The 13302-nt window shown below is 28.6% G+C and overlaps 3 protein-coding genes across 4 annotated transcripts in view; 1 reads left to right on the top strand and 2 right to left on the bottom strand.

Moving 5' to 3' along the window:
• Positions 1 to 70: 70 nt before the first annotated feature.
• Positions 71 to 1704, bottom strand: LOC106783627 (E3 ubiquitin-protein ligase MARCH2-like). Its single transcript, XM_014742328.1, has 4 exons — positions 1303 to 1704; positions 791 to 954; positions 464 to 690; positions 71 to 359 (listed from the first exon to the last, which is right to left on the bottom strand). Exons 1-4 carry the CDS (start codon positions 1490 to 1492, stop codon positions 131 to 133), a joined length of 810 nt encoding a protein of 269 aa, XP_014597814.1. The 5' UTR covers positions 1493 to 1704; the 3' UTR covers positions 71 to 130.
• Positions 1705 to 1737: 33 nt separating this feature from the next.
• Positions 1738 to 6444, top strand: LOC106783625 (general transcription factor 3C polypeptide 5). Of its 2 annotated transcripts, XM_014742326.1 has the most exons (8): positions 1738 to 1770; positions 3815 to 3932; positions 4080 to 4268; positions 4358 to 4907; positions 4985 to 5560; positions 5650 to 5858; positions 5933 to 6116; positions 6221 to 6444. In XM_014742326.1, exons 1-8 carry the CDS (start codon positions 1751 to 1753, stop codon positions 6391 to 6393), a joined length of 2019 nt encoding a protein of 672 aa, XP_014597812.1. In that variant the 5' UTR covers positions 1738 to 1750; the 3' UTR covers positions 6394 to 6444. The 2 variants fall into 2 exon arrangements, with proteins under 2 accessions (XP_014597812.1, XP_014597810.1); XM_014742324.1 differs by lacking the exon at positions 1738 to 1770 and having other exon boundaries at positions 3568 to 3932.
• Positions 6445 to 6581: 137 nt separating this feature from the next.
• Positions 6582 to 13302, bottom strand: part of LOC106783626 — an 11032-nt gene continuing 4311 nt past the window's right edge. The window contains exons 3-4 of the mRNA XM_014742327.1: positions 8718 to 8897; positions 6582 to 7602 (exon numbers count right to left, since the gene is read on the bottom strand). Coding sequence (XP_014597813.1) covers positions 7220 to 7602; positions 8718 to 8897 — 563 coding nt within the window. The 3' untranslated portion in view covers positions 6582 to 7219. The remainder of the gene's footprint in view (positions 7603 to 8717; positions 8898 to 13302) is intronic.

Below are 13302 nucleotides of genomic sequence, written 5' to 3'. Positions count from 1 at the left end.
TCTTTCTTTTTTTTTTTTTTTTTAAAAACCTTTTTTCTTTATCCCTTTGTTTTTTTTTTTTTTATTTTCGTTTACATAAAAAAATATAACACAGATGATTAAATGTTACTTTTGTATAGTAAATAAATACTCAAACGAATGTCATCTGTTGTTGTATGTTATAAATAGGATCAACGTTGTTTCTGAAAATAGGTAAAAAGCATGTGAAACGATTGTTATTATAAATTGTATCGTCGACTCTATTATCATTATTATTTATCCAATAAGCTTTTATATGAGTCGTTCCCGATTTGTGTTTGACGAGTAGCTTTATATCAAGATTTTGTTTACGCCATTGTATCCATGATATATAATGAAACCTGTAATTATATATACAATAATATTAATAACTATACTAACAGAGAACGTTTTTTTTTAAATACATATTTCTATAATAAAATGATATATTATTATTTAAACGTACCTTATAGTAATGATGAACCATAAAAAAAATGTCATGACCAGCATACAACAAAGTACAGCTAAACCAATACCTTCCCAAAAACCTAATCGTGCGTATGCATTAGCACCAATTCCACACAAATAAGTAGCAACTATACATAATGGCATAAGTACTACCAAACAAATCACATCTCCCGTGATTCCTTGTGGTCCATACGCGGAATTACTTTTCCACCATTGGCAACACGACTACAAAATATTTACACAATTTCCAATGAAATGATTATCAATATAAAATTTTATTTATCATATATATTATATATTGTGATAATTAAATTCTACTAATTACTTGACACAAAGGTTTTTCTTTCTTCTCGAGGACGTAAGTATACTTGCAAATTTCACAATGATCTGTGTTAGACGCGGTCAACCATTTTTCCAAACAACTGGCATGTATCAAGCCTAAACTACCGGTGCAATCGCAAGGATCTATTAATTCCTCGATACTGTCATCTATATAATAACACAAAATTCAATATATATTTCTACACACACATACAAATATTTAATTTAATATTATATATATGAAATGAAATAAGAAAATTGAATTAAAATTTGTCAGACTATAGATAAATCTTAAATATAACGATAGATAAATGATCTTTCATATATCAATAACTCATTAAGACGATGAAGATAAGATTACATTTCGAATTACAAGTGATCTCAGATATAAAACCATTATCCATTGTCTTTATAACCGTTCTAACATTATAAGTTTTATAATTATAATTAAATAAATTATCTAAAGACAAATATAGAAAATAAATAAATAAGAAAAAGAAAAATTGTGAAAAATACCTTCGTGACAAATTCGGCAATAAATATTAGAATAGCTGTTTCGTTTATCCGGCGTCATGATGAATTGGTAGAAAGGTGACAAAGTTGTTTTCAAAGGAACGATCGTTTTCTGTTGGTCCGTCGCTCCGACGGCGACGGACGATGAAGTTATTGTTGTTGATGATGGGTTACTTAGTTCGGATTCCATCATATACGTATGTATACGTTAAAGCGTTCCTTATCACGTTTATTATCATCAAATTATCGCGGGAAATGGTAAAACGTTCGTGACGCAGGATGTCACTAAATACTATTCACTATCGACACATTTAAAACAGTTGCCCCTTTTGAAATACTATCGTTCTCTTCAACGTCTAATAACTCATTATATTGATATAATATACATTTAACAACATACATACATATATACACACACATAGTTATCCTTGACATCGACGACAATAGCAGGATGTTTTGTTCCGTTCGCAGGTAAACGATCGGACTTTTAATAATTTTCGAATACCATTTATATCTTCTAAACGTGTTATTATATATATTCGTGAAAGTTATTCTTAAATATATATATGAAAGGTTGGATAAATTTGTGCGTTAAAAAAAAATGTTACTTAACAAAATTTTTAATTGAAATTCAGTCCAACGTGGCGTCCCCGATGATAGAACAATTCATTAAGACTTCTTATGTGTGATTTTAGTGAAAAGTGTGGAAAAATAAAATGAATTAACGTGCATTGTTATATATATATATATATATCTTCGACAGTTATGGCAATAGGAATTTTATTTTCAAAGTTACGAATCTCAATAAACATGGAATACGATGAAGAAATCAGTTCGAGTGAAGATTAGTTGAAATGGTTGATCAAAATAATAAAATGCATCTTTTGAAGATTGCTTTTTAAAATACCATATAAAACAACAATACATAGTTTAATGTTTAACAAATGTCAATATTATTTTATTAACATCTGTATATAATAATTCATTATGAATTCGCGTTTGCGAAGGCTTACACCATGATTTCTTATGATCATACTTTTTGTCTAATTTTGATGATCAATGATCCATTCGAAAGATAAAGATTTATTTTTACACGAGCCGATTAAATGCTATTTTTAAAATGGCCTTTTTTTGATTGTGTAAAAATGGTACTTTAAAATGACCTATTTTTAAATACAATTTTTTTTTACAGATAATAATATTTTGTCCAAAATATCAAATAAACTATTATCTTCTGAGTGAATTGTGTTGATCATCAGAATTTAAATAAAATTGCGAACGTGAAAATTAACAATGTAAAAAACATTTGCAAACGATAATGAATCGAACGATTATTTCTACAAAGAAAAAAATTCATAAAATTATTTAAAAAACTATAAATAATTAATTAAGGGGTTACATGGGTTTGGGACTTTCAAAAAAATTTTTTTTTTTATTTTTTTTTCAATTCTACAACTCATCTAGAATATTTTATTCAATTTTGAAGTCGATAGGAGTAGTAGTTTTAAAGATAGAGCCCTGAGAAGTTCCACTCTTTAATGGCTCTTAAACCAGCACTCAAATCTTAAAACGCGTTTTTCTCAAAACGCTTTTTCTAAAGTCGGTTGTCAAGATTTCTCGAAAACTATTTAACCGATTTTGATAAAATTTTCTAGACGTCTTCGTGATACTATTGACAAGGACTTGGACGAAGGATTTTCGTTTTTTTCATAAAATCGAATTTTAAGAAACCAAAATGTCATGCAAATTGTAGCGAAATTTGAATGTTCTTGCTAAAAACGTTACCAAAAATCCAAATTTTAATTTTTTTCTTTTTCCTTCGTCCAGTTTCTAGTTTGAAGTATTCACTAAAAGACCCTATTTTTTCAACAGAAACACCCCCACCGTTTATAAGTTCTGCTGTCAACGCGAAAACACTTTTTTTCGGTGGGGTCACCGGAAATGACGTCGCAATGGCGGAGTTGAAAATATTTTTCAACCAAAAATTCAGAAAATGTTCTTTGTAAATATGTATCTTAAATACTATAAAAAGTTTGAATAAGAATTTCATTTTTTATATAGAAAAAAAAATTTTTGAAAATATGCTATTTTTTCCCGGTGTAAACCCATGTAACTCCCTAAGAGACATATTTATATAAAATTAATGGAGGGGGAAAGAGATTAGTCTTATTCTTGCATTTATTTTCGTTGTATGTATGGTCAACCTGATCACAGAACATGGAAATAGTTTAGAATAGTATTTCATATACTTTAGTGTAAATTTTTAATATTTTATTTATTTATGTTTATAGAATAATTAACATAAAATAATGTTAGTAATGTTGTTTAAAAATTTGAAAAAGACTTTTTATACCGCTAAAAATACAATCTGCTGCGCATTCTCGAATATATCTTGACGAGCTGTTAAAGAGGTTACCTAACCTTAAAAACGTGCATGTTCTGCTTGATGTTTATTATTTTTCATTCTCAATTATTCATTGTTAAACAATAACATGAATATTCCTGATATTACTAGTGAGGAAGAATTATTAGATAATGACGACGACAAAGATTTAGATTTCGAAATTCAAAATTATGTAAACGAAATTAATAATGAAGACTCAGATGAATTTTCGGATAGTAATGATAAAAATGTAAGTAGTTTATAGATACTTTGTGAATATTGTTTTTCTTTTTTTTTATTCTTATTTAAAATTGCATCGACTGCATGATCATTAGCGAAATATTGTTTTATTTTTAATTATTAATTAAGAATATATGTTATATATATATATATATAGAAAGAAAATGATAATCAAGATGAAATAGAAGAGAACAATTATGGAGAAGAAGAAAATGAATACATTGGTCCAGTTTTACCGGATGGACATAGGTTTGATAGAAAATTTACTTGTATCAAATATCCAGGAAATGTTGTTAATCCAGACAAAGCTATCAAAACGTTAGGTGGTATCGAAGCAATTTCTACGGTAAATATATTATTAATTGAATATATTATTAAAAAGAGATTTCACTATCTTTGTACAATATTTTCTTAATAATTCCTTTTTTTTATTAGGCAGTAGATACTCCCAACAGACGTCTTGAATTAAGATTTAGACCAAATGATGGATACACTAAACCAGCGTGTGGTGATAGACATTCTAAAATGGCATTCTTACTGAGAGTTAGAGTTAAAAAACATAGGATTGATAAAGTACAAGAAAATGCTCAGAAATCTAAAGATAATACAAATGTAGAAATTATGAAAAATGTAATGAAAAATATGTCTTTGAGTAATAATAGTTCTAAAAGTAACGTCGAACAAAATGACATTCAAAATGAGCAGCAAGAAGACTCAAAGAAAGATAATATTGTAACAGATTTAGTCAAACAAATACAAAATTGTAATTTATCGACAATGACTGACATTGAAAGTTCTAGCAAAGAATCTTCTAATAAAATTTCTGATATTTTACCGGACGCGAACAAGAATTTTTCGGAAGAGAAACAAAATATCAAACCAACTTTTGATCGTAACAAATATGAAGATCTTTCTCAAGATGAACAATACGAATTACCAAAATTAAAAATATTAGGAAGAATCGATACTGAATTTCAATTTAATAGTAAGTATTGTAATAAATTCATCTATTTTTATTTTATATTTATTTAATTTAATTATTATGCAACTTCTTCTTTTCAGATTTGTGTGATTTTCAATATTTGACAATGACAGAAAAGAAAGATAATCCAAAAGCATTGGAATCTATATACGATAAAATACATCCAACTGGTATTCCACCTTATTCTTGGTTAAAAAATGATGTACCTTATTTCTTACCACCAGCTGCATTCAGCAGAATGGACAGTGTACATCAATACGTACCAAAAACTGAAACTAATTCGTTATCGGAAAATGTCATTGGAAAAAATAAAAAACGTAGAGGAGGTTTTGTCAATTTTATTTGTTTCAAGACTCAAGGTGTTCCTACTAAACCACCCCATGGTATTGAGACTGCTATGAGAGTGAAATTTTTACAAAATATGCATCTAGATAAAATTCGTCAAATGTTCGAGGAAAGACCAATTTGGTCAAAAAATGCTATATTATATAACACAAAGTTCACAACGGAACAATTAAAAATATTGTTACCCTCTGTTGCATATTACTTTATAACAGGTCCTTGGAGAATTATGTGGATTCGTCTAGGCTATGATCCTAGGAAAGATATTACAGCTAGAAAATATCAAACCTTAGATTATAGACTGAGAGCTATGCGTATGAATATTTTCTTTTTTTCTCTTTTGTCATTTACAGTCGCATTATTTATTTTAGAAACTTACGTATATCTTTTATATATCATATAGGTGGATTAGGTTCTACAATAAAATGTAAAAGAAATTATTCGGAATATACATTACCGTACAAATCTGCTCCAGCAGCTAAACCGAAGACTAGTATACTTACACCGAATATAAGTATGGAACCAAATGAGACAAAGGAAACCGAAATGAGTGAAAATATGTATATTTACAGAGAAGGCATGGTTCCTCCTTCAAGACAAATGTTTTATCAGGTTCTTATTACATATTAGGTTTATATCCTTGAAAATAATGGATATGCAATATTAAAATTATTATTTTTTTTTAGTATTGTGATATTCTCGTGGACGAGGTACAAGAAATGTTGGCAAAACTTCCTGATCCTTTGCCTGGTACAAGATGTCATGAGAAAAGGGGCTGGTTACCAAGTGGTTTTGATAGCCAATGTAGAGAAATAATTAATAGACAAATTCGAAATGTTTTGAGAAAACAATTGAACATACCAGAAGATCGTGAGTAATTTTGTTCTTTTCGTTTTCTTTTTCTTTTTTTTTTAATCATAGAAAATGCTAGTTTTTAAAAACATATTTTTGTATCTATAACATTTATTTTTTAGATCCTACGACACTTCCACGAAAACGAAAATGGGGACCGGGTTGTAGAATAAATAGGATTAATTATAAGAAAAAGAAAACAAATGCAAATGCCGAACCATCTACTTCTGAAGCTCGTGTAAAAACTTTATCAGAATCGAGCGAAGGAAAAGAGACTGTTATTAATAATGAATAAAATGTACATTATTTAGATCATTTTTCTTTTATACTGATATTATGTATATATATATATATATTCTTTAAAATAGAATAATTAATAAAATATTGTTATATATGAAAAATCGAATGGGGACCTTGTTCCTTCTTTTTCTTTATAAAACAGCAATGAGACACGAAAGGTCAAAACACAATAAAAGCGCTTTCTTACTAGACCTACGTTTACGATTTATTCATAAATGTACAGAAACTGTCAGCCAGATATCTATCAATAAATACGTGTACATAATGAAAATTACTTTTTATCGGAAATATCATAATTACACATTGGACGAAGTGGAAAGAGTTATAGTTGAACTTCATCGTTTAATGAGAAGGAAGGAAAAAGTTGCAACGACGAGACACATTTACGATAAACTGGACATTTTTCTTTTTTTCTATGACAAAATCAAATATTGATATATAATCGAAAAACGAATGCTTATTTTGTTATCACAGAGACAATCTAAATTAATCAGAATACTCTTAATTGTAATAACTAATGATAATTATAAACAATTTTTAGACTTTAGAAGAAAAGGAACAAGGCCAATTAAAAATGATGAAATAATAAGAACGAATTCCTTTTAGAATAATAACTAATATATGAAAAATATTCAAATAATATTTTCCTTGTACCAATTTCATTGAATTAATATAACGTTACCGTGGTGTCTCTCTATTGCAACGTGTAAAAGCAAAGAAGGAAAAAAAAAAAGGGGGGTGAGGTGGGTGTTGATGATTCTGATGAGAAGAAGGACCACCGTCGTGACATCACGTTGGCCTGCGAAGGCGTATACAAGCTCTCACAGACGAATACCACGGTTGGTATTTGCGACATAATTGAGGAGTTCCTCGGAATCTTCGCAAACGAAAGGTTTCTCGTGGTAGCAAGCAACATCATGCCAAGCTATACCATCGTTGTAAACGTTGTTAAGTACAGATAAACAGGACTCGTTGGTACCGTTGATATCGAATTCCGCATTATCAGGTTGCCTAACTTTCTTGTGTCCAGTTTGAGACCAAGGATTGAAACCCCAGCCAGGTGGTATCTGGTTGGTTGGTGACATTTTCTCACGATTAGCCGACCAGAACCAACCGTACAATGATTTAGGTTCCAAATCACGTCGATTTTCGCAACCCTTGAAATCACAAAGACGACCGGATGTCCAAATATAAGGAACGTCGTCTGAAAAGAAATAACAAAAAGAAGAATAATAAGTTGAATTAACGTAAGGAGAACAATTGCAATTTCGACAATTGAAATTTTGTTGAAGTTTCTTTTGCGTTTTATTAATCGAAGAAAGAAATCGTTGATTGTGCGAAAGAGATCGGGAATCGGAGACCGCGCGAGACACTATACAATACTATTGCATAAAAAGATGAGATCGCAGCCTCAACCCACTTAAAGATTCTTCGCATCACCTTGAAAGATCGACGTTATACTCTCGTCGTCACTTCTTTCTTCTTTTTTCTTTTTTTTATGAGATTCGTTTTGATGATTTAAGATTAGAAAATATTATGGGATACACTCTTATGTTGTTTACGTTACCAATCGACGAAATGATTATCGATTCTACAAAATATTTAAATATTTAAATGTGTACGCGCGCGTATATTTAGAAATAATTATTAGAATATTCGTAAGAGATTTGAATTAAATTAAGAAATGTTTTCGTAGCCAATCAATAATTAAGTCAGCTTAATTTCGTTAATCATCAAATAGTCGTTGGAGTCTATGTAACATGTTACGTCGTTAGGTCGTTCGTTTCGAAATATTCGAGACGTCAAGAATGATGTATCTTGTGAGAATGAAAGTTACGACGGGCGTATAAATCATTTAAGAATCCACGAGTGCTTCGTTATTAACGACATTTTCTTCTTCGGTTGATTCTTAATGCTTATGTATAGAACTTTCTAAGGTTATCGTGCCACGTCTCTTTATGTTAGTCGTTGAAATTCTTACGTAGTATATTCTCATTGATAATTTTCATAATTTTACATATTTCTTTATTTAAATTTAATGGCCTAGTACTTTGTTTACGATTTCTATTTGTCTCTCTTTCTGTGCTATCGTTTTTATCTTCCTCCTTTTTTTTTCTTTTTTTTTTTTTTATCGATAAAAAAGAAAAATAAGTTGTCATCTTTAAACGCGAAAACGAATGATAAAAGAAAATTGTCCCAATTGCATTAGAAATTGAAATACGCGATTACGAAGGTATAAATGTGATTCATTTAACAAGTGTCGTTTGTATAATTATCATCCAATCGATCAGTTATTTCGTAATTTATTATTATACTCACTCTGTTGTATAAGTCTGAAGACCATATTATTCTCCTCTTGAGTTTCCATAGATACTAAATCCATACAATATTCTCTACAAATGTTTCTAGCATCCAACCAATCGACTTTTTGATTAGCGTGGGCGGGAACGTGTCCGCTGTAGAAATAATTGTGACCACGGAAATTGAATTGTTTAGGTCCTAAAAATAACATAAAAAAACAACAACAAATTAATCCCAGTATTAAAATTAACAAACACACACACACACATACATGAGAAACGAATATACGTATAACCAAACCATATTATTTCCATTAAAACGTAATAAAACGTATACACGTAAACGCATCCGATGAACCAATTGTAAATGACAAACTTCTCATTAATAATTCTAATACAAACTAAACCAGTAATTAACGTCGACGGATTAATATAAATACGATTACAAAAATATATTTATTCGATTTTAAAAAAAAACAAGATAAAATATGATAATAAAATAAAAAGAATTTACGTAAGAGTAGAAGGGGGTAGGAGGGGGGTTATTTAAAGAAGCTCATATGACTCTCTCATAAACGGATAAAAATTCTTTCCATGTAAATAGAAAAAAAAAAAAAAGAAAAAACAATATATATATAGAAAGAGATGGAGAAAGAAGCACTTGTAACACGGAATCCGAATACACATATAATGTTTCGTAACACGGCGTTAGGTACTATTACTATTACTACTACTAATACTACTACTAATACTAATACTAATACTACTCATAATGGAACACACGTCGTAAATTGTCGATGGGAGAGGCATACCTGCATAAATACCGAGAAAAAGTATAAAACCGTTGACATTTAAAGCGAACGATAATGACGCGACGCCGATTACAAACCCTCTTCTTCTTTCCTAGAGCAACAACGGTGCTCACTCATCATGAAGATGAAGAAGACGAACAAGAATAAGACAACCAAGACAACGATGAAAACGAAGAAGACGATGATGATGATGATGATGATGATGATGATGATTACGATGCACACATAATCGAATCATCGCCCCACATAAACATAGATAAATACTTTTCTACGTGTTGTCTGCTTAGTCACGTGCAATTTTCTTCAATTGTTCAGCCAATTATCGAAGTTAAAAGATAGGATAACTATTACTCGTACTCATACTTTAGATACAATGTATGTAAGTAAAGAAGGTGCGTACGTTTGTCCTTATTATTGTGTAATACAATTATCTACGAATATTACTTTTTTTTTTTAAAAGTTTTATGTGAAAGTTAAAGTTGCGTCTCGTTGTTAAAGAAAATAAAATAAAAGGAACTTCGAAAGACGCGTTTGTAATTGTTGAGTCAACTTTTGGTATTTCGTATAGTTATATAAGAAACTTTTGAATAAACGTTTATAATTTGATGACGTTATACGATGACGAAAATGATATCGTCTTTCATATCTAATTTGTACACGTGTGTATATATATATATATGTGTGTGTGTATGTGTATTCTTATATTATTATTTTGTAAGAAATATCGAGTAAATATTCGACGTTCAGAAAGAGATCAGAAATAAAAGAGATAGGATTGAAATTCCATAGATGTTGCAAATTCATGTTTCTCGTGTTTCATCTCGACATATCGCGGTAGTCGATCGAAACTCGTCGAGTTCGTGCACGTGTTCAGCAAGACATTGACCGCGGTTAAACGATTGTAAAGTTGACGTGCCATGTAATATAACGTCTTATGCATACTATTGTTTGACAACACGCAAATACATTAAACATTATCACGAATAAATTCATAATCGAAATGTAACGGAACGTAGAATAATTTTGTTAAATTGTTATTCGATGAAAATTAGATTTTTTTTGTATTTTATTTTTATTTCGTTCGTTTGTTCTCTTTAGGATGACTTTTTGATTTAACTATATCGTAGAGAAATCGTAGGTAATCTTAAAAAGTGACTTTGTAAATTTATATAACTCGTATAATATAGAAAATAAATAAATAAAGATAGAAATTATGATGAAATAATAATAATAGATAAAAAAAAATTGATCAAATTAATCATTACAATTATTGTTCTATTAAAATATAATATTTCTTATACATTTATATATATATTCTATATGTATTTATAATACACATTACATTATAAATTATTTTAATATTTATTTGATATATATTATGATTATTTTTATAATATATTAAAATATATATAGAATAATATAAAGATATATAAGTTAAATACACGATATGATATTTATTCATTGATTCGTCGAAAAATAATTCGATGATCCTTGGATTTCAAGATAGAAAGGCAAAAGAGCAACAGGACCGTGTAAATTCAAATCAACGTTATGGTGGAATGATTGCACACACCTCCTCGTGTTCTATACTACGAACAACAACGAATAAGAGGATGAAGATGAAAATGAAGAAGAAGAAAAAGAAAAAGAAAAAGAAGAAGAAGAAGATCCGTCCATCAGGTGGTGTATTACGACATAGGACAGAGTCGTGATTCTCGATCTCGGTATAAATTTAACGAACTCCAACTGCTAACAGTGGAACAAGAATTACGACTGTCAAGGCACCATAAGATGTGTTCCCAAGGCGACCAAGAGGCACACCTTAAAATTATTTACTTTCTTTTCGTTTTCTCTTTATATGCCACTTTCTTATTTCCGATTAAATTCAAATTTAAAATTGAATTAATATAAATACGCGTGTCGTTGTTATTTTGTATATATATATATCTCTCTCTCTCTCTTTCTTGTATAAATTACTATGGATTAACAATAATACAAATCAAATATTATACGATAAAGATGATAATATAAGTGCATTAGTATTTATTATATTTATTATACGTGATTTCTTCTACGGTGTTGATTATAGAAAAAAAAAAAAACAGAAAAAAGGAATAAAGAAAAATGATTCGATAAGAAAGAAAATTAATTTGATTATCATCGTGTACATTAGCAATATAAGATCGTTATATAATCGTTTTCATATTAAATATTTATATACTTTTTTTATTATATTTTAATTTCCCATATGTGTGTGTGTGTGCGTCTCGCTCTGTGTCAAGGAACTCCCATATTTATTACGATAATCATTTTATTCGTGAGTACCGTTGTTACAGACGATAATTATGTAATCGTATAAGTACGAAGACACGTTGATGATGTTTATTCTTTCTCTTTTTTTTTTTTCTTACTTCTTTTTATTAACCTTTTCCTCTTTTTTTTCTTTTTTTGGCACTCCAATACTCACTAACACTTTTAACAAGATTCGATATTGAAGTAATAATCACGAATATTTAATTCAATTATTTCATATATATATATATAATAAAATAACAAATAATATTTTTCTAACTTTTTATATAAACTGTCGAACTGTTGTTGAACATTGATGAGGAGGTAATGTTTTTTTTTTTCTTATCTTTTTAAATCATTTTTTATATTCCACGTAAAGAGAAAGAGAGAGAGAAAAAAAAGAAGAAAGAAACACAATACGGAACACGTGTTTTTCTATGACAGATTGTATATCATCCGTTAACTTCGATAATGATATGCAATTATTATCGACGTATAAGATATTTTATCGACAACAGGTCTTTTATTTTTTTTTTTTCTTTTTTTAGTTTGACTATCAAGGAAAAAAGAAAAAATGTGAATTAGCGTGCATCGTTGAGAATGTATTATATTATGAAGTTAAAAAGGAACATTAGAAAGAGAGAGAGAGAGAGAGAAAGATCGATATTCTCATTTTTACACGTCTGATTTCCATTCGCGTTGGAGAAAGTAGAATAAATTAATTTTGGGACATATATCGATCTCATTTCCTTTTTTCTTTCTCTCTCTCTCTCACTCTCTCTTGTATATAGTTATTTTTATTTTTAATCGTATACACTTTTGATACTCGATATTAATATATTGTCCAATATAAAATATATATATTATTTATTGATAAAATAATTTTATACGTTAGTGGGTTGAAAAATTGTAAACCTAGTAACACAGAAATCATTTTTAACTTTTTCAGAAAAAAAAAAAAGAAAAGAAAAAGAATAAGTTTCGAAACTTTTCGATACGCACATGTAATTGAATAAATAAATAAATAAATAAATAATGTATTAATAAGTTAGTATATATAAAACGTTAACAGTTGATTAACATTCGGTTAAAGTATAAAAATATAATAATGTACATTTAACATACAAGTTAGAAATGAAAGAGAAATGAAAAATTCGATAAATAAAATAATTAAAAAAAACACACACAAAATAAAAGGAATTAATATTTGGTCAACGTTCGATTAAAGTACGAACACTTGGTTTAAATATAAAAACATAAAAAATAAAACATAATATATTTAATATGCAAGTTAGAAATGAAAGGAGAAATGAAAAAGTTGAAAAAATAGAAAATTCGATAAATAAAATAATTAAAAAAAAAACACCAAATAAAAGGAATTAATATTTAACGTTCGATTAAAGTACGAACACTTGGTTTAAGTATAAAAAAACATTAAAAAAAAAAACATACTATATTTAATATACAATCTATAAAAATGAAAGAAATTAGAAGAAAAAA

This window comes from Polistes canadensis, unplaced genomic scaffold, assembly GCF_001313835.1.
Source record: "Polistes canadensis isolate GaletaPanama2010 unplaced genomic scaffold, ASM131383v1 scaffold_23, whole genome shotgun sequence".
Taxonomy (NCBI): domain Eukaryota; kingdom Metazoa; phylum Arthropoda; class Insecta; order Hymenoptera; family Vespidae; genus Polistes; species Polistes canadensis.
Note: the sequence above shows the minus strand (reverse complement) of the source record. Positions and strands in the feature narration are given on the sequence as shown.

Excerpts from the sequence above, each read along its gene's own strand:
- LOC106783627 (XM_014742328.1), bottom strand. The coding sequence starts at position 1,492 with ATGATGGAATCCGAACTAAGTAACCCATCATCAACAACAATAACTTCA. Across the intron at positions 691-790 it reads AAGAAAAACCTTTGTGTCAA|TCGTGTTGCCAATGGTGGAA; the intron begins GTAATTAGTAGA and ends AATATTTTGTAG. Across the intron at positions 360-463 it reads TGGTTCATCATTACTATAAG|GTTTCATTATATATCATGGA; the intron begins GTACGTTTAAAT and ends ATATAATTACAG.
- LOC106783625 (XM_014742324.1), top strand. The coding sequence starts at position 3,792 with ATGAATATTCCTGATATTACTAGTGAGGAAGAATTATTAGATAATGAC. Across the intron at positions 4,908-4,984 it reads TACTGAATTTCAATTTAATA|ATTTGTGTGATTTTCAATAT; the intron begins GTAAGTATTGTA and ends TCTTCTTTTCAG. Across the intron at positions 6,117-6,220 it reads ATTGAACATACCAGAAGATC|ATCCTACGACACTTCCACGA; the intron begins GTGAGTAATTTT and ends TTTATTTTTTAG.